The sequence below is a fragment of the Drosophila persimilis genome, unplaced genomic scaffold (assembly GCF_003286085.1).
Source record: "Drosophila persimilis strain 14011-0111.01,24,50 unplaced genomic scaffold, DperRS2 tig00000653-arrow-arrow-pilon, whole genome shotgun sequence".
NCBI lineage: Eukaryota > Metazoa > Arthropoda > Insecta > Diptera > Drosophilidae > Drosophila > Drosophila persimilis.
Genome location: NW_020825330.1, coordinates 367,171 through 392,407, shown reverse-complemented (window position 1 = coordinate 392,407; position 25,237 = coordinate 367,171). Strand labels below are relative to the sequence as shown.

Below are 25,237 nucleotides of genomic sequence, written 5' to 3'. Positions count from 1 at the left end.
AAAATCAGTTTGAGCTGGAGCTGATGCTGGAGAAGGCCGACAAAAACGAAAGCTAAAGTTCAAAAACCTCTAGAGCAGCAGCGGCAGCAGCACCCCCATCTCCAAGATTCTTTGTGGAACCATAAAGGTTGATGGGTTGTATGATGATGTCTTTTGGTTTCTGATTACTTATTGCCGGCGATGGGTAAATGGGTAGATGGGTAGAGTGGCAGTAAGCAGTATGAGGCATTTCACCTGGCGAGAGCGAGAAAGTTTCGGCTCGATTCGGAATCGGAATCGGAATCGATTGTGCACTGCCACTCTGCCACTTGGCGAAGACAAATGACACTCGAATGGGGTATCTGAACTGAGCAGAGCGGAACTGAAGTGAACTGAACTGAACGACCAGACCGCTGAACCGCTGGCTGGACCATGTGTATCCTATCCTGTGCAGGAAGTCAATGGTGGGGATGGCTTGCCAAACGGGTAATCTCTGCCAGTCTCAGTCTCAGTCTCAGACTAGTGTCTTTCAAAATGTGCGCACAGCTGCAGCCCACCATGCGCCATGCGCCGGCGACTACCAGTAGAGGGTGGACTGGGAGTCATTGCACTCGCTGGCCAGAATGCCATTGCTCGACTGCGGAATACCCCTTCCAGCCCAGGCCCCGACCCCAATCCCGCCACGGTCACGCATCTTGTGTTTTGTGTGGGCTATAGACACTATATACATCGCGCATACGCAACGTGGACTCGGACTCGGACTCGGACTCGAACTCGAACTCGAATTTTGATTTGAATTCGGTCTTGGATTTGGGTTCGGATCGATATACATATTATTCTCATTCTCTGGGCTGTTCGCTCGGCTAACTCGAGGCTGTGGCTGTGATGGCGGTGGCGACGAGTGGAGCTGCTCCCCCTGCAGCTTGCTTGACAAGAACTGCATTTTGCCTTACACCTTACTGCAACAGCAACAATAGTAACAATGTACACACATGTCAAGCATACATACCGGGTATATCTGTCTATCTGTCGCTGGGTGTGTGTATGGTGCATGCGTCTGTGTGTTTACCTGTTTTAAAAGACACTTTTTTAGTTTATTGAACTTTTGTGCACTTTGAGCGTCACCTCGCAGCACCTCCACCTCCACCTCCACCATAACACCGCACCGCATCGGATCGCTCTCCATCGACTTCTCACGCGTTGGCGTTGGCGTTCACGTTCGCTCAATGAGCGGCAAGCGGCGAGCGAGTGGCCAGCAGCAGCTCCGCTATTGCGCATGCCTAGCCTCGTTCGGCGATCATTTTCATACCGAAATGGCCTTCAAAACGATAATTCAAGCGCTTAATTTGTATCCACACTCTTTGCAAAGTTTGTTCAACCCGCTCTGTGCTGTGCTGTGCTGTGCTGTGCTGTGCTGTGCTGAGCCTTGCTTGGACTGACTCTGACTGTGACTGTGACTGTGACTCTGACTCTGACTGTGACTCTGAATATGTGGAATGACTCGGAATGGAAATAGGAATGGACTGAGATAGTCATGGGATCCTGTCTCCTTACTGTTCCATGTGTTCCCCTTGGCAATGCCTTTCACTGGGTAGAAGACAGACCTTCCAACCGTTTGCTGAAACTGACAAATCATAAATCATCATAAGAGCCGTGCGACAGACTCAATGCGGATGTGGGTCAGTCAGTCCCTTGGCTTATTGCTGTCTGGGATCTAGGGTTCGCCAATCTTTGCGCTTTGATTACTCGAAAAATGTATAATTTCGTCAAACAAATATCTCAAACCCAAGATATCCCATCTGCTGCTTGTTAAACGGTTTCGTTTTGCTCACACATGTGGCAATATCTGGCACATTTCCAATATCCAATACCCTTTCAAAGTTACACAGTCACAACCCGAAGCGATTATTTAATTTAATTTTAATTGGAGAAAGTGCAAAGCCCCTTAATATATGTACCTATATAAAAAAAAAGCCAAAAATCACATGCACACAGACAGAAACTAAAATTAAGTCGGCCGAAACCCAAAAAAAATTAAAAACCAAGCCAAACAAACAGAAAAAAACAAAAAAATCAAAAAACCAAAAAAAAAAACCAATGAATACAAAAATGCTTAATCACTTCAAATTACAAACGCATTCGATGACAAATTATGAATGTTGACAGCGCCCCAAACCCAAACCCAAAACCAAGTCCAGGTCCAAGCCCAAGCCCTGGCCCAAACCATGGCCCAAACTCAAGAGCAGTCGGGAGACTCAACGACAAACAACAGCAAACACTCGCCAGCGCCCAACAGCCTAACAGCCCAACAGCCCAACAACCAGTTTTGATTTAAAAACCGAAAATAAATAAAATTAATGACCGCAATGGCAACGAAATGCAAATAAAACACAAAGGCAAACCAATCCAAGCCAAACTACAAAAAAACCAAAAATTTCTACTTATGCAAAGTAGAAATATTGCCTAAAAAGCTGCCAGTGCCAGTGCCAGTGCCAGTGCCACTGCCACTGCCGGGGGCGACCCTAAAAGCATGTCACAATCTACTACCCGAAAAAGTGCCCTGGCGGTGGAGGAAGGGGGAAGAGGGGAAGGTACGGACTGCCTGATACCCTCTGCCTCTAGGTGTCCCGACTGTACCGATGCACGGTGGTATTTTTTCCTGGGATATAGAAGAGATCCGATCCTGCTTGGACATTGGTGATCCCGATCTTCCCACGTTCTTGTCGTTCTTCTGGGCTTACGATCGGGTGGATATACCCTTCAAACAGCCAAAGGCATAGGCATTGCAGGCGCGCATCCAAGCACCAGTTACATTTATTTCTGTCTAATGATTTGTCTGTCGTTTTGTATCATTTCGTTGGTAGGCATTTGTATTATGCAAAACATGGAAAATACTGAATTTTAAATCGTCAAACTATAATTTAGTTTTTTAGATCCAGTTCGGCCGTTGATCTGGCACTTGGAGACCAGCTTGGAGCAGCTTGGAGCAGCTTGGAGCTGCTTGGAGCTGCTGCTGTGGGGGTTGTGCGCTTAACGATATAATGGGTTGGGATGGATAGCTAGCTGCTGGGGCGTTGGTTGGACAATATCCAACAATCAAATTAAATTCATGCGCATTGTGCACAAAGGGCTCTAAGCCTTAATGCGGCCGCGCTTCATTATTGTTGGATCGGATCGGATCGTTTCGTTTCGTATTGGATCAGTCTTTACGTAAGGCCCTTGAACGTGCAGCGATCGTTAACGTTAAAGCGGTGAAATTTTTTCTACTCTCTGTCCGTATGTCCGTATGTCCGTTTGTTCGTGTATGAGTGTGTGTTCAACCTTTTTTTTCTTTTTGTCTGTAACGACACTTGAATCTCTGTCCGTCCGTCTGTTCCGTCCGTCCGTTCCATCACTCACTAGTCACATAATCGATTGCGGGACAGACTGTCCGATATCCAATGTCCAGACCTCATCAGACCGACATCCGACTGCTGAATAGGCTCTGATCCTCATCAGATACTGAAGCAGCGGCTCTCGGTTCCTGTGCCCTGCCCCCCACAATCTGATCGCGAAAACGGTCACGTGGATGCACGCAAAGGGCCCCTGTGTCACGTTGTGTAATATGGAGGAGAGGGGGAAGCTCTCTGCTTATCACGCAGACAAAAGCTTAAATTACTCCCTTCCTGGGGGCTGGGGGCTGGGGGCGGGGGGCTGGGTGCTGGGGGCTGCGACTCCAACTCTCACGTTGGCCAGCTCAAATATTTGTGGTGAACATTTTGACCGACTTTTTGGCTGACAGTCAATGGAGCGTTCACTTCAGTTGGGCACTGATAGCAGCTGATAGTAGCAGTTCCGAACAAACAACAAACAAGGAATTCCAGACCGAAGAAGGCGCCAGAATCAGTCAATATACAGCCTTCCACCCCCACTGCCACCCCCACTGCCACCCCCACTGTCATCCCCACTGTCCTGCCACCGATCTAGATTGAATCGATAAAAACTGCAGATTCTTCTACGACGCCAGTCCACTCCATTCCCGGCAGGGGGGCGGGGCAGTAGGCAAACACTCGGATACTCGGCTGACGACTGCGGAGAAAGTCTCGTGCGTGATGTGATGTGATGTCTGTCGTAGAGCGTACCGCGTAGAGCGGTAATGATAATGAGTATGGGGTCGGTCGGTCGGTAATAATGATGAATGATAATAATGATGACCAGAGCAGACCAGCAGAAGCAGCAGCTACCACCGACCAGCTGAGAGCCAGCCCAGAACCGTGAAAGGTTCAATAAACTCAAAAGTTTGCTAAAAAAATACACACACACAGACACAGACAGACACAGAAAAAAGAGCCGAAAATCCAAACCAAAAACCTCAGCTGCGGCGCATGCGTCGACCGAGCGACCGACCGGGCAGCGGCGGCACCATGAGGCAACGTGCAACGTTTGTGAAAGCCGCAGCCAGCGCAAAAGAAGCGAAGCAAAACAAACCCAAACCCGGTCCCCAGTCCCCCATCCCCCATCCCCATCCCCAGTCGCAGTCCCTAGTCCCAGCAACAGCCCGGGATTTGAGCCAGGCGGAAAAGTTGTAAGTGCGTTTATATTGCAATGCCGACGACGACGACGTCGTCCAGTGACAGTTCCCAGTTGCCAGTTCCCAGTTCCCAGTGCCAGTGCCAGTTTGAGTCAAAGCTTTTTCTTGCTGCCACAGCCAAAGCCACAGCCAAAGCCGCAGCCTCAGCCTCAGCCGCCGTCGATGTGGCCGCCGTTGCCGTTGCTGTCGTGGCCGCTGTCGGCGTCTGCGCGACTGCGTTCGTTGACTTAACGCACTACTAACTCAGTGCCACAGTCACCGACTTTTGAAATGTGTGTTGTAAACACACACAGATACAGACAGCACACAGGCACGCAGCCACACAGCCACACAGCCACACAGCCACACAGGCATAACAACGGCCAGAGAGACAGAGCCGCAGAGACAGATACAGATGCAAAGCCACAGAGGCACACACCACACAGATACACGTAGACAAGTGCCTGTGTTCCCTGTGTGTGTGTCTGTGTGTTCATTTTTCACCATTATTTATGCTAATGATCCACACATTCACGTTTTTGCTTTTGCTTTTGCTTTTGCTTTTGACTGTGGGCTCTGAGCTTTGCCTCTGCCTCTGGGACGGATTTGCACCTGCCCCCCTACCCTGCCTTCAGGCGAGCCCTCGTCTTCTGTGGCAATAGAAGCCCACACACACGACCAATTGCTGCAGCATCATCAGAATAGGAAGCCGCTGGGAAGCAGCTTCCTATCAGCATATGGATGGATGAATGGATGGATGGATGGCCGCGTGTCAACACTTTCGTTGCATCTCAGCCAGTCAGCCAGTCAGCCAGCCAGCCAGCCAGCTTGTTAGCTGGACCATCCAAAGTGCTAGTCAAACAGCGTCCATGCGGATGCAGCATGCAAATGCTGCAGCTGAGACTCTTCTGCTGCTGCTGCTGCTGCCGCTGCTGCCTCTTCATACGGAAGAAGCAACCACTGGGAGCGGCAGGCAGCAAGCAGCTGCCAAATTGTTGGCATGGAAGTGAAAGCATCTCCGAAAGTTGTTAAATATGAATGTGCTGCAGACTTGCACAGCGGGTGAGACTTTCGATCCGATCCGGGTGCCAGGAGAAAAGGCTGCCAGCCGTTTCATGGTATCGTATCTAGCTTGGATCGCATGGATAGAATACGATCATTTCCCACAGAGCAATCCAGAGAGACTTAAACACTCTCGCTCTTGGGAGAGCGCTTTTCAGCTCGAATTCATTTCATATTCAGAATATACATATTTAAGTCGGTTTAAGGCCTTCTTCTGAAGGTAGGTCATGACGATGCTTTCGCTCTCCCGCACGCACACACACACCTACACACATGCCGGGAACACAGAAGGAAGAGAAATTTCGCGCTTCGCCGCTCCGCTACCCCCCACCCCACTTCTGTCCGTCTGTCTGTTTGTATCCGCCTCTCACGCCCTCTGCGCCATCGCCTCTGCCACTGCGCCTGTTTGTGTTGACCAAATAAAAACTGAAGCGCCGCACAAACCAAGCAAAGCAAAAAGCAAAAAACATTTCAATTCATCTCTCGATTCAATTAAAGCAAATCAAACAAACCCCCAGCCTCCAGCCTCCATCCAGCACCCGGCACCTGGCACCAGAGGGAAAACAATTTTCCGCAATTTTCAGTGCAAATTGGCAAGCAATCAGCCACGCCCACTTCACACTGATTGTGCAAATGCAACAGAGGAGGCACAAGTGGCACTCGAGTGTGGCACGCTTTTTCCCCATGCCATGCCATGCCATGCCCTTTGCAACGAGCGGATCTGATCGAGCGGAAGAAAGCCAGCGCCCGCGGTCTGCGGCCCAACCCGATCTCATCATCTCACGATAGGCCTATACAAATCAGGGCCCACATACACATCTGGCCAAGAAGACAACGGTACATTTTTGGCCAAACAGAAAAAGCCGTAATACAGTAATACACACGACGGACAGACAGACAGACGGACAAAAAGACAATCGACAACGCAGCTCGACAACTTTTAAATTGCCCTCAAAAACCCGACTCCAAAACTCAAAATCTCAACAAAAAATAAAATTTACAAAAAAATTAATAAGAGAGGGGCACTTAGAGGGGCCGCGGAGGAGGCAGCGGCTGCGGCAGCTCCGCATCGTAGACGGTGGCCCTCAACAACGACAAGCCACAGCAACAAAAACAACAACACCGAAAAAGCCATCGTTTCAGATAGGCCGTACAAATTTCTTTCTGGTGTTGCCTGCCCCTGATGCTCCTGCTGCTGCCCCTGCCGCTTCCGCTGCTGGAGCTGCAGATTCTCCGCGCAGCAGCAGCCAACAGTTTACGAGCCGCACCGCGAGTTCTTGTTTAATTTTAATGCTTCTGATTTATTTTTTTCTGTTTCATTACTTTTTCACACTTTAGAAAGTTTGCTTTGCTTTGCTTTGCTTTGCTTATAAATTTGCCTACAGCTGTCAGCCGATGCCGATTCGGATGCTGATCTTTCCGTTTCGGAAGCAGCTAACAGTGTCCTAAAAGTAAAAGTGGCGTCGCAGATGATGGACTGTTCATTGTGGAGGCAGTGTACATTATACAACCGCGCTACGGCATGTCCTCGTCCATTTCGACGTCCAAATGTTGCACCTCGCATGCAACAGTGCTACAGCGCGCACCACACTACAGCGCGGCAGCGGCAGTATGTTTATGTCAATTTTTATTCGAATTTGAATACAAGTAGGTGAAATGTCATTGAACTCGCAACCAGCACCAGCAACAGCAGCCAGCAGTAGCACCATCGGCACCTGGCTGGCTGGCTAGTGTTGCTGCCGCTGCTGCTGCTGCTGCGTCAGCGCTAACGCCGGCAGCAGTAACAGCAGGGACAGGGGCAGCGGCAGCAATCAACCGGCATGAAAACCGCTTGAAAAGCGGCAGGATGCTCTGCCCCGAAGTTTATCCTGCTTGCCGCCGCCGCTTATCCAGCTCTTGCTGCCGCAGTCGCAGCTTCAGTCGCTGCCGCAGCTGGCTTCGCTGCCAGTGGCACTACCTCTGCCTTTGCAAGCAGCAGTCGTGGCCCCGCTCGAGTTCAATGCACTTGATTTGGCATACATTTGGCATTCGGCTTGTTATCAGACGCAACTGGTGGCAGCGGCGACAGAGGTGGCAGCAACCACCGTGGCGGTGCAGTGCCTGCCTGTTGCCGATCTGTTGCCGAACGAACAGCCCGCTTTTGCATCGTCTTATCAACGATATACATATGTATATGTATTTATATACATATATTGTTCATCATATATTTTTAGCTGAATGGGTATCTTGTTTTTGAATAGGGGTTTTCCTAACTGCAGAAATAAAATTCAACACTTTTTTGCTGTGGTCCCCAGTGTTTCCACATTTTCACAAAGTTTCCCATATAGCCGTCCGCCGTCCGGCGTCAGCCCGTCAGCCATTCAAGTCGTCGAGTCTGAGTGTGATTGCTATTTTTTGAGTGTGATTGTTATCATTCAGCTTCGGCTGACTTCGGGTTTGATGATTTCGTATGAACTGCTTCGTGTTTGATGTTGGGTTTGTTCGTTCTCTTGGCTCTTCACTCTCAAGAGAGCGTCAACACGCTAAGAGCGTAGCCGAAGAGCCAAAGAGCCCCAGAGACCGACTTGCCAGATCTAAGAGAGGGAGAGCAATCGCAGCAGCAGGCGAAACAGCTGATCGCCGGAGCACGCGGCGTATGCGCAATGCCTGGGCCAGCCTGGGGGCAGCCGCCGAAAAATGCACAAAATGGGGCAGACTCGGGTTCGGGCTCGGGCTCAGACAATGGCCATAGCCCGAACGATGGTTAGGTAAGGTGAACTTTGCTGCTCATTTGGGAGGCAAGTGCAACAGCAACTGCAACAGCAGCAGCAGCAGGCGCCACGATGTTTCAATGCCAAATGCCCAAAGGAGAGCCGTGTGCCACATTTTCAGATTTGGCACAGCAGTACGAAAAAGACAACACAGAAATGATTGCCGTATGCAAAAAGCGAAACATAAAAGCAGCCGCTTGAATGGACAGTCACTGCAAGGCGGATGTGGCAATGCGATGCTGCAGTTGCTCCTGTAATTCATGCACGCCAAGTTCGTTAACATTTTGTGGCAGTTGCAGTTGCGGCAGAAGCAGAGGCCGGCACGTCAGACGAGGGGCACTCCCGGTACTCTCAGCACTCCGCACCGACTATTTCTATGTCTCCGTCTCTGGATGTGGCAGTGGATGTGGTTTTGGCTTCACTCGATGCCACAGAAAATGTTCAAGTGAAATGTTCTGCTTTCGCTCTGCGGCAGCATTTGAACAGCCTGCCTCCAAGCGCATGCTGCCTGCTGCATGCCCCATTCGGCTTCAGAATTATTTCCAAATTGCAGATATTATAATCTCTTTGGAGAGTAGAAAGTTGGTAATCAATCAATGGCGGGGATAACTTTCGCTCTGCTTGCAAATTGTTGCAGCTTTTCTAGCAAGTTCGTTGCCTAAGTCTTTCGTTTCGATTCGATTCGTTTCGTTTCGTTTCGCTGTGCGAAGCCTTCTCCCTCCCTCCATCCTACCAGTGGAAATTGAGAGAAATTCAATTGAGCAAACCAGAACCCAGCCGAAGTGGAGGATGGCAATCGGAAGGACTGTGGATGCCATATCGCATATCATATCCGACGTTCAAGATGACCATCAGCCTTGACCATGGGGCAGTTTGCTGCCACCCCTTTCTGGGTGGGGGAGTGGAAGTGGGGCCTGCACCAGATGCGTGCACAACGACGACTAATTAATCAGGCCCCTCGGGCCGCCCACATATGGGCATACATATACTTTCGCCGAATGCGTTTGGGACCAAAACAGAAAGAGCAGCAACAGCAGCAGCAGCACAAAGCAGAAACAAAAACCAAATCCAAATCCGAGTCCGAGTCCGAATCCGAGGTACAAACACAAAAATCAAAACCAATTTCACCAATTAAACTAATGTTAAATTGACGGTAGAAATTTCTTGGAAAAGTCTACCCAGTCCGCCAGTCTACCGGTCTGTCCGGCGTGGAGTCCGTCCGTCTGCCGTCAGCCAACCACTCGACCAAAATGTCACTAAAGCGGCAAGTGGCAAGTGGCAAGCAGCAGGCAGCAGGCAGCAAAAGCAATATCGGAAAAGCACTTGGAAAACAAGGCAACAGCCACCGCAGCAAACTGCATCGAAAAATGTGTAAAATTGCAGCGTGCCAGCAAACCAGCAGCAAAAAGCCAAAGCCAAAGCCAAATAGCCAAAACCAAAACCAAAACCAATCCCAAACTCAAACAGAAAACACACAGCAGCTCACAAAACGAGGCAATCAGAGTCGTGACGCCGCTTTTGCTGCCACATCCACAGCCACTACTGACACACTGACTGTTGACAACGGCCACTGCTGCATGTTGTTGTTGCTGCCGCTGCAAATTTGTGACCATGAACGTGAAAAATCAGCAAAGTGAAAAATAATTGATTCCGGAAGGAAACTGCCGCAACTGGTTTTGGGTTTCAGTTTGGATTTGGATTTGGGTTTGCTTTTGGCTTGTTGCTGCTGCTGCTGCTGCTGCTGCTGCTGCTGCTTGTTGCTGCTGTTGCTGCTGCTGCAACAGCAAGTGTTTCTTGTGGGGCCCGTGTGGCGCGTGATGATGTTGATTTCATTTTTGCTCCGCGCCTTTGGCTGCTACTGCTTCTGGGGGCAGCCCCCTCCTACTCGCTACTGTTGCCAATGCCAATGCTGCACTTTGCATTTGGTGCCGTAATAGTGGAAAGCTGCCTTTCCTGATGGAAAGCCAAACATTTCTGGTCTATTAAGCTTCCATCCGTCCACCAGTGTCTTTGCCCTTTCTGTCCCTCTGCTGATTGGATCTCGCATTGATGGGATTGGACTCTGGATTCTGCATTGCGGAATGGATTGGATTGCACTTGGCATGTGCCACAGCCGCAGCAGTCAAAGTCGCAGCAGTCACAGCCGCAGCCGCAGCCGCAGCAGAGGCAGCTGGCTGATATCTTGATGACAGTTTTGTGTCAGCCAAAAGGAAGTGGAGAAATCGGCAACTCTTGAATGATTTTTGGCGAGAAGTTAACCCCTCCCCCCAAAGGAGGAGCTGCTAGTGCGCATTCCTGCAGGCTGCCACTAAGCTGCTTGCCTCCTCCTCCTCAATGGCTGTGCAAAGCGACTCTTTCTGGGTCATTGGCGCAGAAAGTGACTGCCAGCCTTCGGCCAAAAGTGAAAAACAAACAAAAAGCAAGAACAAACACAGCCCATGTCCATGTCCGTGCCGTGCCAAGACCAAGAGCACTGGAAAGATCAGCATCTGCAACAGCAACTGCAGAACCCCCACCCCCCATTGATGCATGCAACCATAATGACTGCAAACGTTCTCAGCGCCTTGCAGGAAGTCAATTACCGCCTCTAGGAAGAGGCTCGGTCTCGCTCCGCGGAGGCATCTAACTATGCATCTTCTGTATCTTTTGTATCTTCTGTATCTACATATGTATGTATCTAAGCGGCTGCATAGGGGATGCCGGTGGCCGGGCCCTGCTTGAGCGCTTGTCTCAAATTTGCAATCTCTGCCGCTAAACTTTCTCAATTGAAAATTGCATTTGAACGTTGCTGATGATGACGCGACTGCGTCAGCGATTTCCCTCGAATTTTCCGCTGTGGATTCCGCTGCTGCTTGGCTGGGGGGGGGGGGGGGGGGGAAGGAGGAGTCGTTGCTTTGCCAGCCGTTGACCGAAAAAAGTGTGTCAAGTTTTCGACAAAGATCAAGTACATCTCAGATAGTACGTCACAGTTGTTGCATCCGCCGCTGGCCGGGCATTTCCAGTTGCCATGACCAGAATGTTCTCAAAATCATTGCAATGTGTCTTAGATTTTGGTGCAATTTCGTAGTGAAAGTGCAGCCCCATCGGCTGCGGGCCTGCCTGCCTGCTGCCTGCAACTAGTTGCAGCTAGAAAGAAATGTGTGGCACTCACTCGCCGGTAATTGGAGATTGCAGATTGCAGCAGGCCAAATAATCATAGTCGTAGGAAGCCGAATAAATTAAGAGAGAAACGAAAAGGAGGCAGAATTTCATTTGGCCTCCTCTTCTGCCTCCTTTGTCTCCTTTGCGTCTGCCTTCTCTCCTCGTTAGTGGGTTAGTGGATTCGTTTTCTTTGGATCTTGTGGGTGCCAGTCCCAGCATCAAGAGTAGAGTTCATCGATGCTGTTGCCGCTGCTGCTGCGCCGACCCACTTTGGCTGCAGTGACTGACCGACCCACTGCTGAAGTGCTCAGCACCTATTCGGGTCTGGGTCAGAGAAAGGGAGAAGCCTCATCTCATCTCTGGTTTGCGGTTAGCGTTCACTTTTGCCACTGTCACTGTCACTCGTATCGACTGGTATCTGGCATCTGGCATCTGGCATCTGGTATCTGTATCTGGCAGATGCCACCTCCCATCACATCCCATCAATCGGTTCAAAGAACTTCTTCTATCCGCTGCAGGCAGGTGAGAAGCCACCTCCCTTTCCCACCTCTTTCTGCCACGGGCAAGAACCAAGAGCAAGTGGCATGGGCGCCGGCCAGAGGGGCGAATCGGTTCGGTTTGGATCGGGTGACTGTGCTATTTTCATATGCGCACACCGTTGCCACTGATAACCCAATATCCCAGTTAAATTTTAAAATCCAAAGCCGTAAATGCGGCCAATTTGAATACGCGGCGCCGAAAGAGAGAGCACAGCCAGTGCTCAAAACACGCCAGTGACAATAAATCCGTTATGCATAAATCCAGCGGCTTGGGCTTGGGCTTGGACTTGGGGCTTGGGCGTGAGCGTGGGCGGTTCCCTAGCCCCAAGCCCCAAAGAGTACGCGTACTTTCGATTGAAATTGCCCCAATCGACGCCGCCCTGAGCGCTGCGTGAGCTGGGGCCCGGCCCAAATATAAAAGCGACAGTGCGGCCCAGCCGGCGTTTCTTTTGGCCACACAATGCCGAGAAGCTCGCTTATCACTCGCTGCCTGACAGTGGCACTGATACTGACAGTGACACTGACCCTGGGCTCCTCCTCTGAGCTTGAAGCGGGAATGGTAAGAAAAGCAGCTCGCCCTCGCCTCAATCCGACAGTACCACCCGCACCGCGCTGGGGCGCCAATATGCAAATGCTGCGCAGGCACAACAGTAGGTCCGGGGACTGGGGGGGAAGTACCAGGAGATACCAGCCACTAATAGGGAAGGACCTCTTTCAGGTGCTGCCTTCAACTTCTGGACGGAGGAGAGCGACACGAACATCTGGGAGCACTGCGGCCTCTTCGAGGGCGACATAATGCTACACCGGGAGCTGCTGCGGAACGGGCTGCTGAACGAACGCTTGACCTGGCCCGAGGCGGCCATACCCTTCTACATTGATCCGCAGGATTTCAGTGCGTGCATTCGATCTTGAAAGAATATTCATTCCATTGATTTGAATTGATTCAAATTGATTCATTGTTCAAACAGCTGCCAACGAGACGATGGTCATACTGAAGGGCTTTAAGGAGTACCACGAACGCACCTGCATCCGCTTCCGGCCGTACGAGCAGGGCGATAAGCACTGGCTGATGATCAAGGGCAACTACTCTGGCTGCTGGTCTAGCGTAGGCCGGCGGCAGGGAGGTCAGGTGCTCAACCTGAACACCCCCAAGTGCGTGACCCACGGCGTGGTGGTGCACGAGCTGCTTCATGCCCTGGGCTTCTACCACCAGCAGAGCGCCACGGAACGGGACGAATACGTGAAGATTAACTGGGAAAACATCCTCGACGGGCATGCGCACAACTTCAACAAGTACGCCCGGACGCACATCACCAACTTCGGCGTGGAGTACGACTACCAGAGCGTCATGCACTACAGCTCCCGAGCATTTAGCAAGAATGGTAAGGCGACCATTGAACCACTGGTGAGTTATTCCTCTTATTTTTCTTAGAGAGCAACAGTCGCAAGTCAGCAGTCAACAGGAGATATAGCTTGTGCTACCCAGCTTCCCAGTACAGGACAGCTGCAGAGCTGCGATAAAGCAGGAAATAGATTTCTACCAAAAAAATCAAAGTCGAAAAAAGTTACCTACACTCAGTGAAAAATGGCAGTGAAATTAAAATTAACACAAAAATTTAATTCAAAGCGAAGAGGAAATTGTCATAGTCGGAGATCAGCTCCGAACTCGAGATATTATTCTCCATCGACGAACCAATCAATTGTTTGATATCCTCATTTCTTAGCCGTGCAATCACAATGTGGGCAGGACCCGCTAGTTTTTATTATAGAAAGCCGATATATTGTATATTTGTGATCTAAACTTCAATACCTTTGTTTGGTATGCAGTGTGTCCTTAAAGGACACAATGTATATAGGCCAAAAACTTTCATTCTGAGAGCTTACATTTCTCAACGTTAAGCTTCCATTAGTCGAATATTCGATTTATTTTTGTTATTTTAAACAAAATAGGATTCCAGTTTGCTCACTCACTCAGACGTAAAGGCGTCTTCTATATCGTCCTTTCATCATTTTCCGCTTCGCTGACAACTTGATCCATTAATTCGGAGTATATTATATTAAACATTAAAAAATAAATTACTTCTGATATCTATTATCGAATTGTATATAAATCGGAAATTAATTTCTGATTTCTAAAATTTAGAATCCCTACGATCTCTGATTTATAACATAGATGTATGGGTATAATGGCTTTGCTACGGGAATAACAGATGGTTGAATCCTTAGTTATTTATACTAAATCGCCACAAACCTATCCAAAATAGACCGCTCTTTATATGCCGATTGCTTAAATTCTAAATCAAGGGTATTCTATGGAAAGCAGAGAGTTAAGTAAAACCTATTCGTAGAGGAGCATCGCATAGAACGATGGAGGGGTCACAATCATTAACTGTTTTAGGGATTCCTTTTGTATTCCTTCTCTGCTTTTATCCTATCCTGTTGTCCCATCTGTTTTTAAGTCTTACAATTTTCCTGCAGGATCCATACGCCTCTCTGGGCCAGCGGCGTGGTCTCTCCGACAAAGACATCTCGAAGCTGAATGAGATGTACGAGCAGGACTGCAACGAGGGATATCTGCTCAATTTCGACCGCTTCGGGAGCTACATCGACGAACTGCTCGACTACTTCCAGGACGTGTTCGGCTAGGACGGCTAGGGCTAGAGCGGATTGATGGAAATAAAGCAGTGGGCTGCTAGGCCACAAAGAAACTGAATTGGCTCAGCTCGTCCAGTGTCTGGGCAGACTCTATACGGAGGGCAGGGCAGAGCTGCTGGTCGGCCAGTGCCTGCAGGGCGCCCCTCAGGTCGGCGCCCCACATGCAGTGCACACCGCGGAGACTGAACCGGGCCAGCAGCCGGAGCAGTTGGCAGGCCCGCTGGCGCAGCAACTGATGGCGGCTCTGGAGCAGCGTGGCAAAACGCAGTCGCGGATTGAATGCTATCTTCTCTACCAGCTCGGCGTTCTCGGGCAGTTCGCGTAGCACGCAGCTCATCAGCGCCAGCATGCAGCCCGCCAGCCGCACCGAGCTCGAGTCCGAGTCTGAGTGCTTGAATTCTGTAAAAGATTGGATGTGGATTGGGGATTACTTGCAAGGATAGGCGAATAGCAGGATGCAGAATGCGTACCGTGGGTGAGGAAATTGAGAAAGAGGTCGTTGACCCCCAGAATGGCCACCGCGTCGCAGAACTGGCTGAGGAACTGCTGCTGCTGATGCACCAAGTGGCATACCAGCTCGTACAGACTGCAGGCAGTGCTCATCTCCTCGACGCTCAGCTCCGGGATGCTTCGCATGGTGCGGCTGAGGGAGCCCAGTGTGAGCGGAGCAGAGGCCGCCGAATCCGAGAGCTGGCGGTGAGAGAGTAGCAGCTTGCAGGCATACATGAGGTTGGGCACGAGCTTGACGTCCACATAGACATTCCTGATCAGGTCGAGGTCCACCAGCATCAGTGGCTCGGCCAGCACGAAGGGCAGGGAGAGTAGCTGGGCCACGCTCTGCAGCACCTTGGGAATGGCTTTCGAGTTGCGCAGCGGCGCCACGATGATGCTGACAAGATTGTGCTGCTTCAGCGAGTCAAATTCCCCGTCCAACAGCTCCTGTATGGAGCGGTGCAGAAAGGCCAGCCACTCATCGTTCTCAATCGGTGGGCTCTGCGACTCGTCGCAGCTGTCCCAGCCCGGCAGAAGGCAGGGCGGGGTATTGCTGCCAATACAGACATAAGGCACAGACACAGATTAGAATATTCGTGCACTCATGGATCTGTTCACTTACTCGCTGCTCAGCTTTTCCTCGTTGGTGGAGTGCATCGATTGCTTCAGCTGATCCTTGTCGCGGGACTTCCTCTCCTGGGCCGTGAGCATTTCCGTGGTCTTGCGGTGCGCCTCAGAGTCAATACTCTGGCCGAGACGCAGCGAGAAGTTCTCCAGGTTCTGGCTGAGCTTGCGCTTCTCTAGGTCCTTGCTGCGCGACGACTGCCGCAGGTTGAGGGCAGCCTTGAGCTTGGCGGCCACACCCTTGGCACCTCCACCTGCACCTGCACCTCCACCTCCACTTGGAGCAGCCCCTGATATCTGCACTTCAACGGGAAAGTTGTCGTTCAGGTGGTTCAGTATCATGTTGGAGTTTCCGCTCACGAAGCAGGTCTGCGAGTTTACAAGCGGACCCCCGGCGGCGCCGCCGGCTGCAGAAGTGGGGGAAGCGGTGGTCATGTCCCTGAAAGAAACATCTGCAAAGGGAACGAGCACGCGATGCCCGTTGTCCTCGACGTCCGTTTCCAGCTGCTCGATGTCGCTGGGGGCAATGGCGTTGATGCTGTCGCGGGAGGTGCTCAGGTTCTCGTTGGCCATGTCACCAAGATTCAGTGCTGCCAGAACATCATTCAGGTCCGCCGTCCTCTGGCTGGACTGTTTGACACGCCTGGAGTGGTCCTTGACGGCCGCCTTGGGATTGATGAAGGGCGAAGCCTGGGCAGCCTCTGCCTGGACCTCGGCTATGTACAGCTTGCCCTCGACAAAGGGATGGCAGAGCAGCTGCGTCCAGGAGATGCGCATGCCGGGGTCCTTCTCCAGCAGGCCCTGCAGGAAGGAGCGGCACTCGCTGCTCAGCGTGCTCGGCCACTTGACGTCCTCGTGCTTGATCAACTTCACCAGATGCAGGATGGAGGTGGCGCAGAAGGGCGGCTGCCCGGCCATGCTCTCGTAGGCAATGCACCCGAGAGACCACATGTCCGCCTGATGGTCGTACGGCTGCTCGGCTAGCAACTCGGGGGCCATGTACAGCGGTGTTCCCTTGATGGACGTGAGGACATGGGTGCCCAGGGTCATGTTCCGTGCCAGGCCAAAGTCGCAGAGCTTGGCGTGCATGTTTTTGTCCAGGAGGACATTCTGCGGCTTCAGGTCGCGGTGCAGAATGCGATTGGAGTGCAGATAGTACAGGGCCGAGACCAAATGACCAATGACACGGCGCGCATGCTCCTCGGCCATGGCCCCGTTAAAAGACAGGTACCGATGAAGGTCCATCAGCGCGAACTCCGTTACCACGAACAGGTCAAACTTCGACTCGAAAGACTCGATCATCTCGATGACATGCGGATTCTTGAGGCGCGCCTGAATGTCGCATTCCCTGCGCAGGTTCTTCAGCTCTCGATTCGATCGCCCACGCTGGAATAGCAGCAGAGGGTGGGTGTGGTTACTTGTTGCATCCCACTCGATGCGCAGGGGCAGAGGCGCACAGGACAGGCACTTACCTTCGAAATGACTTTGATAGCCACAACCTTTTCGTCGTCTCGTCGCTGCGCCTTGTACACGCAGCCGAAGGAGCCTTGGCCCACCAGCGAGCTGACCGCGTAGCGGTTCATCGTGTTCCTTTCAATCCAATTAAATGTTTTTATTTCCAATCAATTGTTGATGCCGCCCCCGCTGAAGCAGTGTGGCCAGATGTTTGGCACTGTACTCGGATATGGCAACGGCAGCGATGAGGAACAACGGGATATCTTAAAATATGGCTCAAAAGCTATAATACCAATAATAATTGGAATCACGATCATTTGGAAAAATGGATTTAGGACACCGGGATCACAATTCGCAATTCCCCGCAGCAGTTTTTCATGCACAAGTAGGCGGCTGGACAAAATCGATAGCGAGGAATTGCCAGTGAGTATCGGCAGGTGGGCCACCTCTAGCGCACAGCTGATTTTTATTTTGTGTGTCTCTCAGTTTGGTTGGTAAGGAGAGGCGGCGGTATTGTGAATCAAATAATGATTTATATATTGACATACCACACAGATTCTGCAGCGACTCAGTAGTAGAAGATAACGAGATAACCGCAAACGCAGCACGATGCGCGAGCCCAATCTGTACATCATTCTCTCCACCGCGCTAATTGGTAAGTCAGTTGCACCTCTGCTCAATCAAAAGCTGCGGCCGGCCTAGGCCTTTGCCCCGCCACCACCCCTCATTGCAGCGAAGTCAGCCGAAGGTAAACCTTGATTTTTCCCTTTTCACGTGCAGGCTCGGGATTCTTCTTCCTGTATATGCAGCATGTGCGCGTAATCTTTGAGACTCGCACCAGCATCCAGACACTCAATCAGCTGGAGCGCGAGGCGCTGCTGCGGCGCGAGGATGCCCTTTACTATACGTTCTACAAGAAGCTGGTCGATGGTCCAGACTTCTGGCACGGCTACGAGCAGCTCAAGAACGTCACCGACATTGAGTATCCGAACAGCGTGAATGTACTGCAACGCTTCTACGTCCTGCCCGAGCTGGTTGCAGCGTAAGTAACACACCCAACACCACTTCCGACTCCGCATACTCATCATCTAATCTTATCTAATCGAATGTTTCTCTTGTGGTGTGGCAGCTACTTCTTCCACCTGGTACGATCCGGCTACAATCCCATACTCCAGCCAATGGAGTTCTACTTCGAGTTCGTTTGGCTGATGGGTGGCGTCACCCTGCTGGTCCTCTACCTGTACGGGACGCTGCTCAGCGAGAATGTCTTTGGAGGCATCTACGGGGTTATCTCGTATCTAATGTTCCACAGCTTCGTCTCGAAGATATACGAGCGGCCGGTGGCGCGCGAAAACTTTGCCTTCCCCTTCATATTCCTGCAGATGTTCTATCTGTGCATCTGCATTGGGCGTGTCATCCACAGGCAGAAGCACAGCTCGCGTTTGTTCATGGTACTGTTCGGCTTAACCGTATGCTCCGTATGCATATCCTCAATGATCGATACTGATCCGATTCTTTCAGATATTTGTATTGTCGATGTTCACCGCCTGCGCTTTGCTCTCCTGGCAGTTCTCCACGATTATTTTTGCCACCCAGATCATGATCGTGATGACCTCGTGGAACATCAACACGATGCCTACGAATGTGGCCAATGCGTTCGCCTTGGACTACTCGCTGTCGCACCTGCTGGGCAACGCGATAGCCTTCGTGCTGTCGCATGGGAACAGCCAGCTGCTGTTTACCTGGCAGCTGAGCGTGTCGATAAGCCTCTTCCTTATCACGGTGGTGCGGCAAGTGCGGAGTCGACGGCACGTCAGCGATCCGCTGCAGAGCGACTACTTCTCGTTCAAGTTCATCCTGCTGGCGCTAGTCTTTGCTGGCAGCATGCAGGAGAAGCTGGTGGACGTGCTTCGGCGAACTGGGGTGCTGAATGTGCAGGACAACAATTACGTGCACTACTGGGACCTGTGGGCCCACTGGGCCTTCCAGGTGAACGTCAACTTCGTGACGAACCTCTCGGCCTGCAATCCGCTGTATGCCCGCGTCGCCTGGTCGGAGCTCTGGCAGCTGGTGAAGACACTGATCGTGAAGCCCTACTGCATGTACGGCGTGGTCATGCTGGCCATGTTCTTCCGGAAGTGGCGCAAGAGTAACGTGCCGACGACAGCCAGCCAGGAGCAGCGAGAGCGGGCCCGCAACTACGTACTGGAGGATTTCCTCGAGGAGCACCACGTCTCGATGACCGACATGTCCAACAAGCAGACCGAGCAGCAGCTGCAGCAGTGCTTCAAGATGCTCGAGAGCTGCGACCACGACTACGAGCGTTACAAGCTCAAAAAGGCCAAGCTGCAGCAGCAGCAGCCTCCTGCCCGCGACGACTTCATAAAGAACATCAAGCGGCTGAAGGCCCAGATCCACCGCAACAGCGACAAGCAGCGCAAGGAGCGGCAGCAAGGCGCGACCGCTGCCACAATGGATACCAAAGAGGAGGAACCACTCGAGCAAGAGCCAGACCAAGATAAAGATCAAGAGCCAGATCATGTTAATACAGAAACAGTAGTCCACGAAGCTGACGAAGTTCACTATGAAACTGATGAAACTCAGCCGTCCATGTCCGCCACCGAAGAGAAAGCCATGCCGGCGCCCGGAAACGGGCGCCAGAAGGCGCCGGGGGCGGGAGCGGGGGCGGCGCCCAAGCCAAAGCCAAATGCAACTGCAAAAACTCCGTCACGCCGCAGCAGCAGCAGCGTGGTGCCCACAGCCAACACGCAGATCTTCAACATGCACTATATGTACAGCTTCCTGCAAATGCTCGTCTTCACAATACTCGGCCTGGCCGTGCGCAAACTGTTCTTCCTCAGCTTCACCCAGGGCTGTGTGATAGCCCCCACCATATGCTCCAAGGTGTGGTACCATCGCCAGCGGAACATCTTCTGGTCCGTCTCGCTGGCCGTCTTCCTTCTCAGCATGTTCGATCCGGGAATGGTGGTGAGTACAGCTCCTCCCCTCGAGCCAGTACCTCTCTGTCCCAACCATTTATACAATATTTTCATGTGTATGCAGAACATCCGCGAGGAATACTTCCCTACGAAATATGAGCACAACGCTGACGACCTGGAGAGCATGCTGGAATGGATCAAGCTAAACACGGAACGCGATGCTGTATTTGCCGGCCCCGTGGAGATCATTGGCACTGTCCATCTGACCACCAGGCGACCCATCGTGAATCATGCGCATCTCGAGATGCGACAAATGGCGTGAGTACTCCTTTCAACACCCTATCTGTCTCTATCTCTCTCTCATTGATGTGATCCCTCCTACTCCTACATTACTCCTACTTCTATTTCTACTCGTTTGCTGAACAGAGACCGGACAGAGCACGCGTACTCGGTGTACAGTCGACAGCAGTCGTCGGATATCTATAAGCAGTGCGCCGAACTGAAGATCCAGTACTTGATCATATCACTAGACGAGTGCACCAACGAAGTGCGGTAAGTGCTTCTATTTCCATCCATCTTATGATGATGCTGATTCTAATACGCATTTCTAGCGACGATTGCGATCTGTTGTCGATATGGGACGACAAGCAGCCGGCGAATCGCAAGTATCCGCAGTTCTGCCACGAGCTGCTGCACAAGCAGGTGCCAAGCTTCCTGAAGGTGTACACCAACGACAACTATGGAATCATCAAGATGTTCTCGCAGAGCGTGCAGATTATCCTGAAGCACGCAAAGATGCCCGAGATGGCCATGTGAGGTCGGTCTCGCTTCGGCTGGGAAGACTGGACGGGTTGGGTTGGGGAGGGGGAGAATCGACTGTGTTTTACATAGATTGTGACTAGGAACTAGCATTTTATTATGTATGAGTACGAGTACGACGAGTGTGAATGATTATCTATTATGTATTATGTATAACGTTTACGTTTAGTATTTCTATGGTTTGCATCCGTTTGCAGCCTTCTGCCAGCCCCAGTCCCTGATGTATGGATCGACAACAAAAGATAGCAAAGCACCTTCCGATAGCTAATGACTGGATTGCATTTAAGCAGCTTCGACTCTATTTCGTTTGGATCATTCCCTTGTGCCCTGTGCCCTCGTGCCACCCTCGTGCATAAGTTACTCTAGCTCTATGGACTACGACTCTAAACTTTAAATACTTTCGTTAAGTTTAAGTTTATGCTAAGCGTTTTACATTTAAATTTACGACAAAATTAGTAGATGTGGGGGACGTGGACACGCGCTGTCGAGAATGTAGTATATGGATGGTATATGGTAAGGAGTAGTAGCGTAGCCCAGCCGTGCGCCGAACTTAAACCCAAAAGCAGCCACAACAAATGTATTTGCCTGGCAGCAACAGCAGCAAAAAGTATAAGATTACAAATAAAATTGAAAATACATACCTATGTGCTTATTGTGCTGACAAAATGTTATGTAAAACTCTAAAGGAAATAAATATATTTTTGTTGTTTGGCTTTAGTTTTAGTTGCATTAAGTGTCCATATTTTGCTGCAAAATACTATATTTCTCTTTGGCGCGCACCGCTCGCATCTAGTCGATAGTATCGATGGCATAACTGCTTTCTTCGAAACGCTTTTTGGCTATTTTTTCTCTCTTCAAATCGGTTATGGCTCTCTTTTTCGCTCTTTTTGAATAGGTAGCACCATGTCTAGCTCACACACCTTGCAAATTGTGTACTTTTTCATAGTAGTTTTTAAGTATTTTCCAGTATATTTTAAGATGAGCTATGGACCCATCTTCTTGTCCAATGCACCAATGTAGAAGCCGTGTAGAAATGCCACTTAAAGCCATGTCCCAGGCCATATCGAATACAAATTGGTGATCCGCATTGAATTCATAATCATTTGTCATCAAAATCTCAATTTGTTCAATACTGTCGGAAAAAAGGGCATGTCAAAAAGTGGAAAACGGAGGCTTTTCACACTAGCGCTTTCATGGGGCTTATACTTTTGAAACATTTATCTTCTGGTGTCGCGTTCGGTAATTACATACAAATGTAGTTAATATGTAGCAAACCTGTCGTTAGCGTGTAGTTACAAGGTACAAACATTAATTTATTGGAAATCATTGTTGACCGTTTTAGCTTATACCTTATTTTATAAGCAATGCAATAAAGATGAAAACTTACATTTTACCAGTTTTGTAGGAAATTAATTTGATAATCAAATACAATTGTGAGTTCAGAGCTGAGAGTCTTAGCTAACTAGAAATATTCAACCGAATATCAAAAACGAGTCAGATGATGCAGCTTCAACAAAATTTTTCGTCAGTATATTTACGGTATATTTGATAGCTTGCGACAGAGTTTCGGTATATTTCACACTGCCTGTGAGACGCATTTTTTCTTTCAGAGAATACATAAATCGAAAATATTATTATTTGGGGGTATTTAAGAAAACAAACAATCATCATGCTATATCTGGAAGACTACCTGGAGATGATTGAGCATCTGCCCCAGGAGCTGCGCGACCGCTTCACAGAAATGCGAGAGCTTGATCTGGCCGTGCAGAGTGGGTAACGCAGAAAAAACAACACCCCACAAATTTTAAACATCCCTTGCCTTCCTTTGATATCCAGACAACATGGACTCGCTGGACAAAAAGTCGCACTTATTCTTCAAGCAGTGCAAGCGCGACGAGCTGCAGCACGAGTCCATGGACACCGAGTTTCACAGCCTGCGCGCCGAGTACTTCAAGGTAATGGAAGACGCCGACGAGAAGGTGGCCATTGCCACCCAGATACACGAGCTCGTCGAACGCTACCTGCGCCGCCTGGACAGCGAGCTCTTTAAGTTCAAGTGCGAGCTAGAGGCCGACAACAACGGCATCACCGAAATCCTCGAGCGGCGTTCCCTCGAGCTCGACGGCAACTCGACGGCCGCCACCGCCCTGCTGTTGAGCATGAACCAGAAGGAGAACCGCTATTACGGGGCCAGCTCCATTAACAGTGCCGCCGGAATCATCACCAGCACAGGCAGTATTGGCACGGGACCGACCAACTTTGGCCTCGCCAGTTCTGGCGTTGGCTCTGGCTCTGGCTCCGTCACTGGCGGCAGCGCCCTCACCAGCCTTGCCACCTCCCATCTGAGTAGCAGTCAGCGGCATCGCAAGCTGGAGAAGCGTCGCGAGACGATCTGCACCGTGCCCGTACCGGAGAAGCGGGCCAATCTCAACCACTCGTTGCCCACCGTTAGTGCCGCCTCATCCTCGGTCTCGGCAGCAACATCTGCGGCCGCTGGTCTGGCCGTTCATCCCGCACATGCGGCGGCCGGCAACCACGTAACCAACAGCATTACCGCCACGCACCTCACACTGCCAGTGGCCGTGGGTGTCGGAGGTGTCGGGGGTGTCGGAGGTGTCGGAGGTATCGGAGGTGTCGGAGGTATCGGAGGTGTCGGTGTGGTTGGGGCAGCCAGCAGCAGTCTGGGCAACAGCTCGCTGGTCAGCAGCGCCTCAGTGGTCCAACGTCAGCTGCCAACGAATCTCAGCCAGCACTCGGGTCATTCGGGTCACTCGGGTCACAGTGTGATCAACAGTTCGGCGGTGGCCGTTGCTGCAGCCCTATCATCGACTGGAGTAGCAGCAGCTTCAACCCATGGGCATGGACACGGCCATGGACACAGCCACGGACATGGCCACAACCAAACCCACATTCACAGCCACAGCCACAGCCATGGACATGGACATAGCCACGCACACGGTTCGCATACGACACAAAACAACACAACAGTCACGTATAATCTGCAGCAATTGGGCGGAGGAACAGCGGCTTCCAGCGCCATTGCGGCCGCCGCCAGCCAGGCGATCGTCGCCACCCAGCAGATGCAGCAGGGGCGGCGCACGGCGAGCCTGAAGGCCAGCTACGAGGCCATCCATGGGGCTGGGACCAACACCGATTTCTGGTCGAACGCCGGACAGAGCAGCCTGCAAACGGGAGGAGCGACAGTGGGTACGGGATCGGCACTGGTCACGGCAGCGAGCGGAGGAGGCGCCGCCACATCGCACCACCACCATCAGCAGCAGCAACAACACCATCACGGCAGCCATCATCACCACAGCAGCAGCAGCCACGGTAGCAACAGCCATCACCACCACCAGGACAAGAAACAGAATAAGAAAAAGCTGAGTGCCACCATTGCCACGATGCCCGCTTCAATTGCTGTGCAGACGGCTCTGGCCGGTTCTTCTTCGGGCAACTCCATTGCTTCTTCGTCTTCCTCCATGAGCGTGGACTCCGTGGACATGCTCTCGACTGCTGCTGCCGCAGCCGCAGCAGCCGCCGTTGCCAACGCCAGTATTTCCAGCATGGGTATGCCTCAGCATGGTTGCTCACAGGCCCTGAACACGCAGGCCGCTGGCGGCATGAGCGCCAGTCACGTGACCACAACGATGGCCACTAATGTGAGCAACGTGGCATCGGCCATCAGTCTGTCCTCCACGACGCTGGTGCCGGGCTCCAACCTCAACATCGGCGAGATTGGAATGGTCCTGGAACAGCCGAACGAAGGCGAGTGGTCGTACGATCCCAACGAGCCTCGCTACTGCACCTGCAACCAGGTGTCATACGGCGACATGGTGGCCTGCGACAACGACGCCTGTCCATTCGAGTGGTTCCACTATCCTTGCGTGGGCATCACCCAGCCTCCAAAGGGCAAGTGGTTCTGCCCCAAGTGCACCGCCACCATGCGGCGCAGGGGCAATCGCAAGAACTGAGGCTGACTCAGGTTGCTGGCGCCCTTCTGTGGTAGAGGGTGGCTGCGACGCTAGAGTATTTCAACAATGTCTACCAGAGAATAAATCGTACACAATAAAAAAAACTAGAACGTAGCATTAAACAACAATAAACAAAAGCAGGTGCGCAAAGGAAGAAGGAATCCCGAAGCTTGGTAGTCTCTTTGGCCGTGACTTTAATAGCGGTGACATTTTCAAACTTCCTTCTCCATCAATCGATAGCTATCGATAGGCTGCGCGGCCA

The 25,237-nt window shown here is 51.3% G+C and overlaps 4 protein-coding genes across 4 annotated transcripts; 3 read left to right on the top strand and 1 right to left on the bottom strand.

Annotated features, from left to right (window-relative positions):
* The first annotated feature begins 12,480 nt into the window (after positions 1-12,480).
* On the top strand, positions 12,481-14,666 carry LOC6601729 (zinc metalloproteinase nas-7). Its single transcript, XM_002026751.1, has 4 exons — positions 12,481-12,670; positions 12,739-12,912; positions 12,989-13,425; positions 14,499-14,666. The coding sequence occupies exons 1-4, from the start codon at positions 12,481-12,483 to the stop codon at positions 14,664-14,666; spliced, it is 969 nt and encodes a 322-aa protein (XP_002026787.1).
* A 31-nt stretch (positions 14,667-14,697) lies between these two features.
* On the bottom strand, positions 14,698-17,637 carry LOC6601730 (serine/threonine-protein kinase fused). Its single transcript, XM_026991141.1, has 4 exons — positions 17,264-17,637; positions 15,790-17,177; positions 15,146-15,720; positions 14,698-15,074 (listed from the first exon to the last, which is right to left on the bottom strand). Exons 1-4 carry the CDS (start codon positions 17,372-17,374, stop codon positions 14,713-14,715), a joined length of 2,436 nt encoding a protein of 811 aa, XP_026846942.1. The 5' UTR covers positions 17,375-17,637; the 3' UTR covers positions 14,698-14,712.
* Positions 17,638-17,708: 71 nt separating this feature from the next.
* LOC6601731 (C-mannosyltransferase dpy-19 homolog) lies at positions 17,709-21,721 on the top strand. Its single transcript, XM_002026753.2, has 8 exons — positions 17,709-17,740; positions 17,802-17,901; positions 18,027-18,288; positions 18,376-18,697; positions 18,768-20,234; positions 20,310-20,503; positions 20,612-20,737; positions 20,797-21,721. The coding sequence occupies exons 2-8, from the start codon at positions 17,856-17,858 to the stop codon at positions 20,999-21,001; spliced, it is 2,622 nt and encodes an 873-aa protein (XP_002026789.1). The 5' UTR covers positions 17,709-17,740; positions 17,802-17,855; the 3' UTR covers positions 21,002-21,721.
* A 928-nt stretch (positions 21,722-22,649) lies between these two features.
* Positions 22,650-25,128, top strand: LOC6601732 (inhibitor of growth protein 3). The gene is made up of 2 exons (XM_026991147.1): positions 22,650-22,773; positions 22,841-25,128. Exons 1-2 carry the CDS (start codon positions 22,674-22,676, stop codon positions 24,973-24,975), a joined length of 2,235 nt encoding a protein of 744 aa, XP_026846948.1. The 5' UTR covers positions 22,650-22,673; the 3' UTR covers positions 24,976-25,128.
* The last annotated feature ends 109 nt before the right edge of the window (positions 25,129-25,237 follow it).

Coding starts and splice junctions, on each gene's coding strand:
- LOC6601729 (XM_002026751.1), top strand. CDS start 12,481: ATGCCGAGAAGCTCGCTTATCACTCGCTGCCTGACAGTGGCACTGATA. Junction 12,671..12,738: donor AATGCTGCGCAGGCACAACA/GTAGGTCCGGGG, acceptor GACCTCTTTCAG/GTGCTGCCTTCAACTTCTGG. Junction 12,913..12,988: donor CATTGATCCGCAGGATTTCA/GTGCGTGCATTC, acceptor TTGTTCAAACAG/CTGCCAACGAGACGATGGTC.
- LOC6601730 (XM_026991141.1), bottom strand. CDS start 17,374: ATGAACCGCTACGCGGTCAGCTCGCTGGTGGGCCAAGGCTCCTTCGGC. Junction 17,178..17,263: donor CTATCAAAGTCATTTCGAAG/GTAAGTGCCTGT, acceptor CTGCTATTCCAG/CGTGGGCGATCGAATCGAGA. Junction 15,075..15,145: donor TCTCAATTTCCTCACCCACG/GTACGCATTCTG, acceptor AATCTTTTACAG/AATTCAAGCACTCAGACTCG.
- LOC6601731 (XM_002026753.2), top strand. CDS start 17,856: ATGCGCGAGCCCAATCTGTACATCATTCTCTCCACCGCGCTAATTG. Junction 20,504..20,611: donor CTCGAGATGCGACAAATGGC/GTGAGTACTCCT, acceptor TTTGCTGAACAG/AGACCGGACAGAGCACGCGT. Junction 20,738..20,796: donor GAGTGCACCAACGAAGTGCG/GTAAGTGCTTCT, acceptor ACGCATTTCTAG/CGACGATTGCGATCTGTTGT.
- LOC6601732 (XM_026991147.1), top strand. CDS start 22,674: ATGCTATATCTGGAAGACTACCTGGAGATGATTGAGCATCTGCCCCAG. Junction 22,774..22,840: donor GCTTGATCTGGCCGTGCAGA/GTGGGTAACGCA, acceptor TTTGATATCCAG/ACAACATGGACTCGCTGGAC.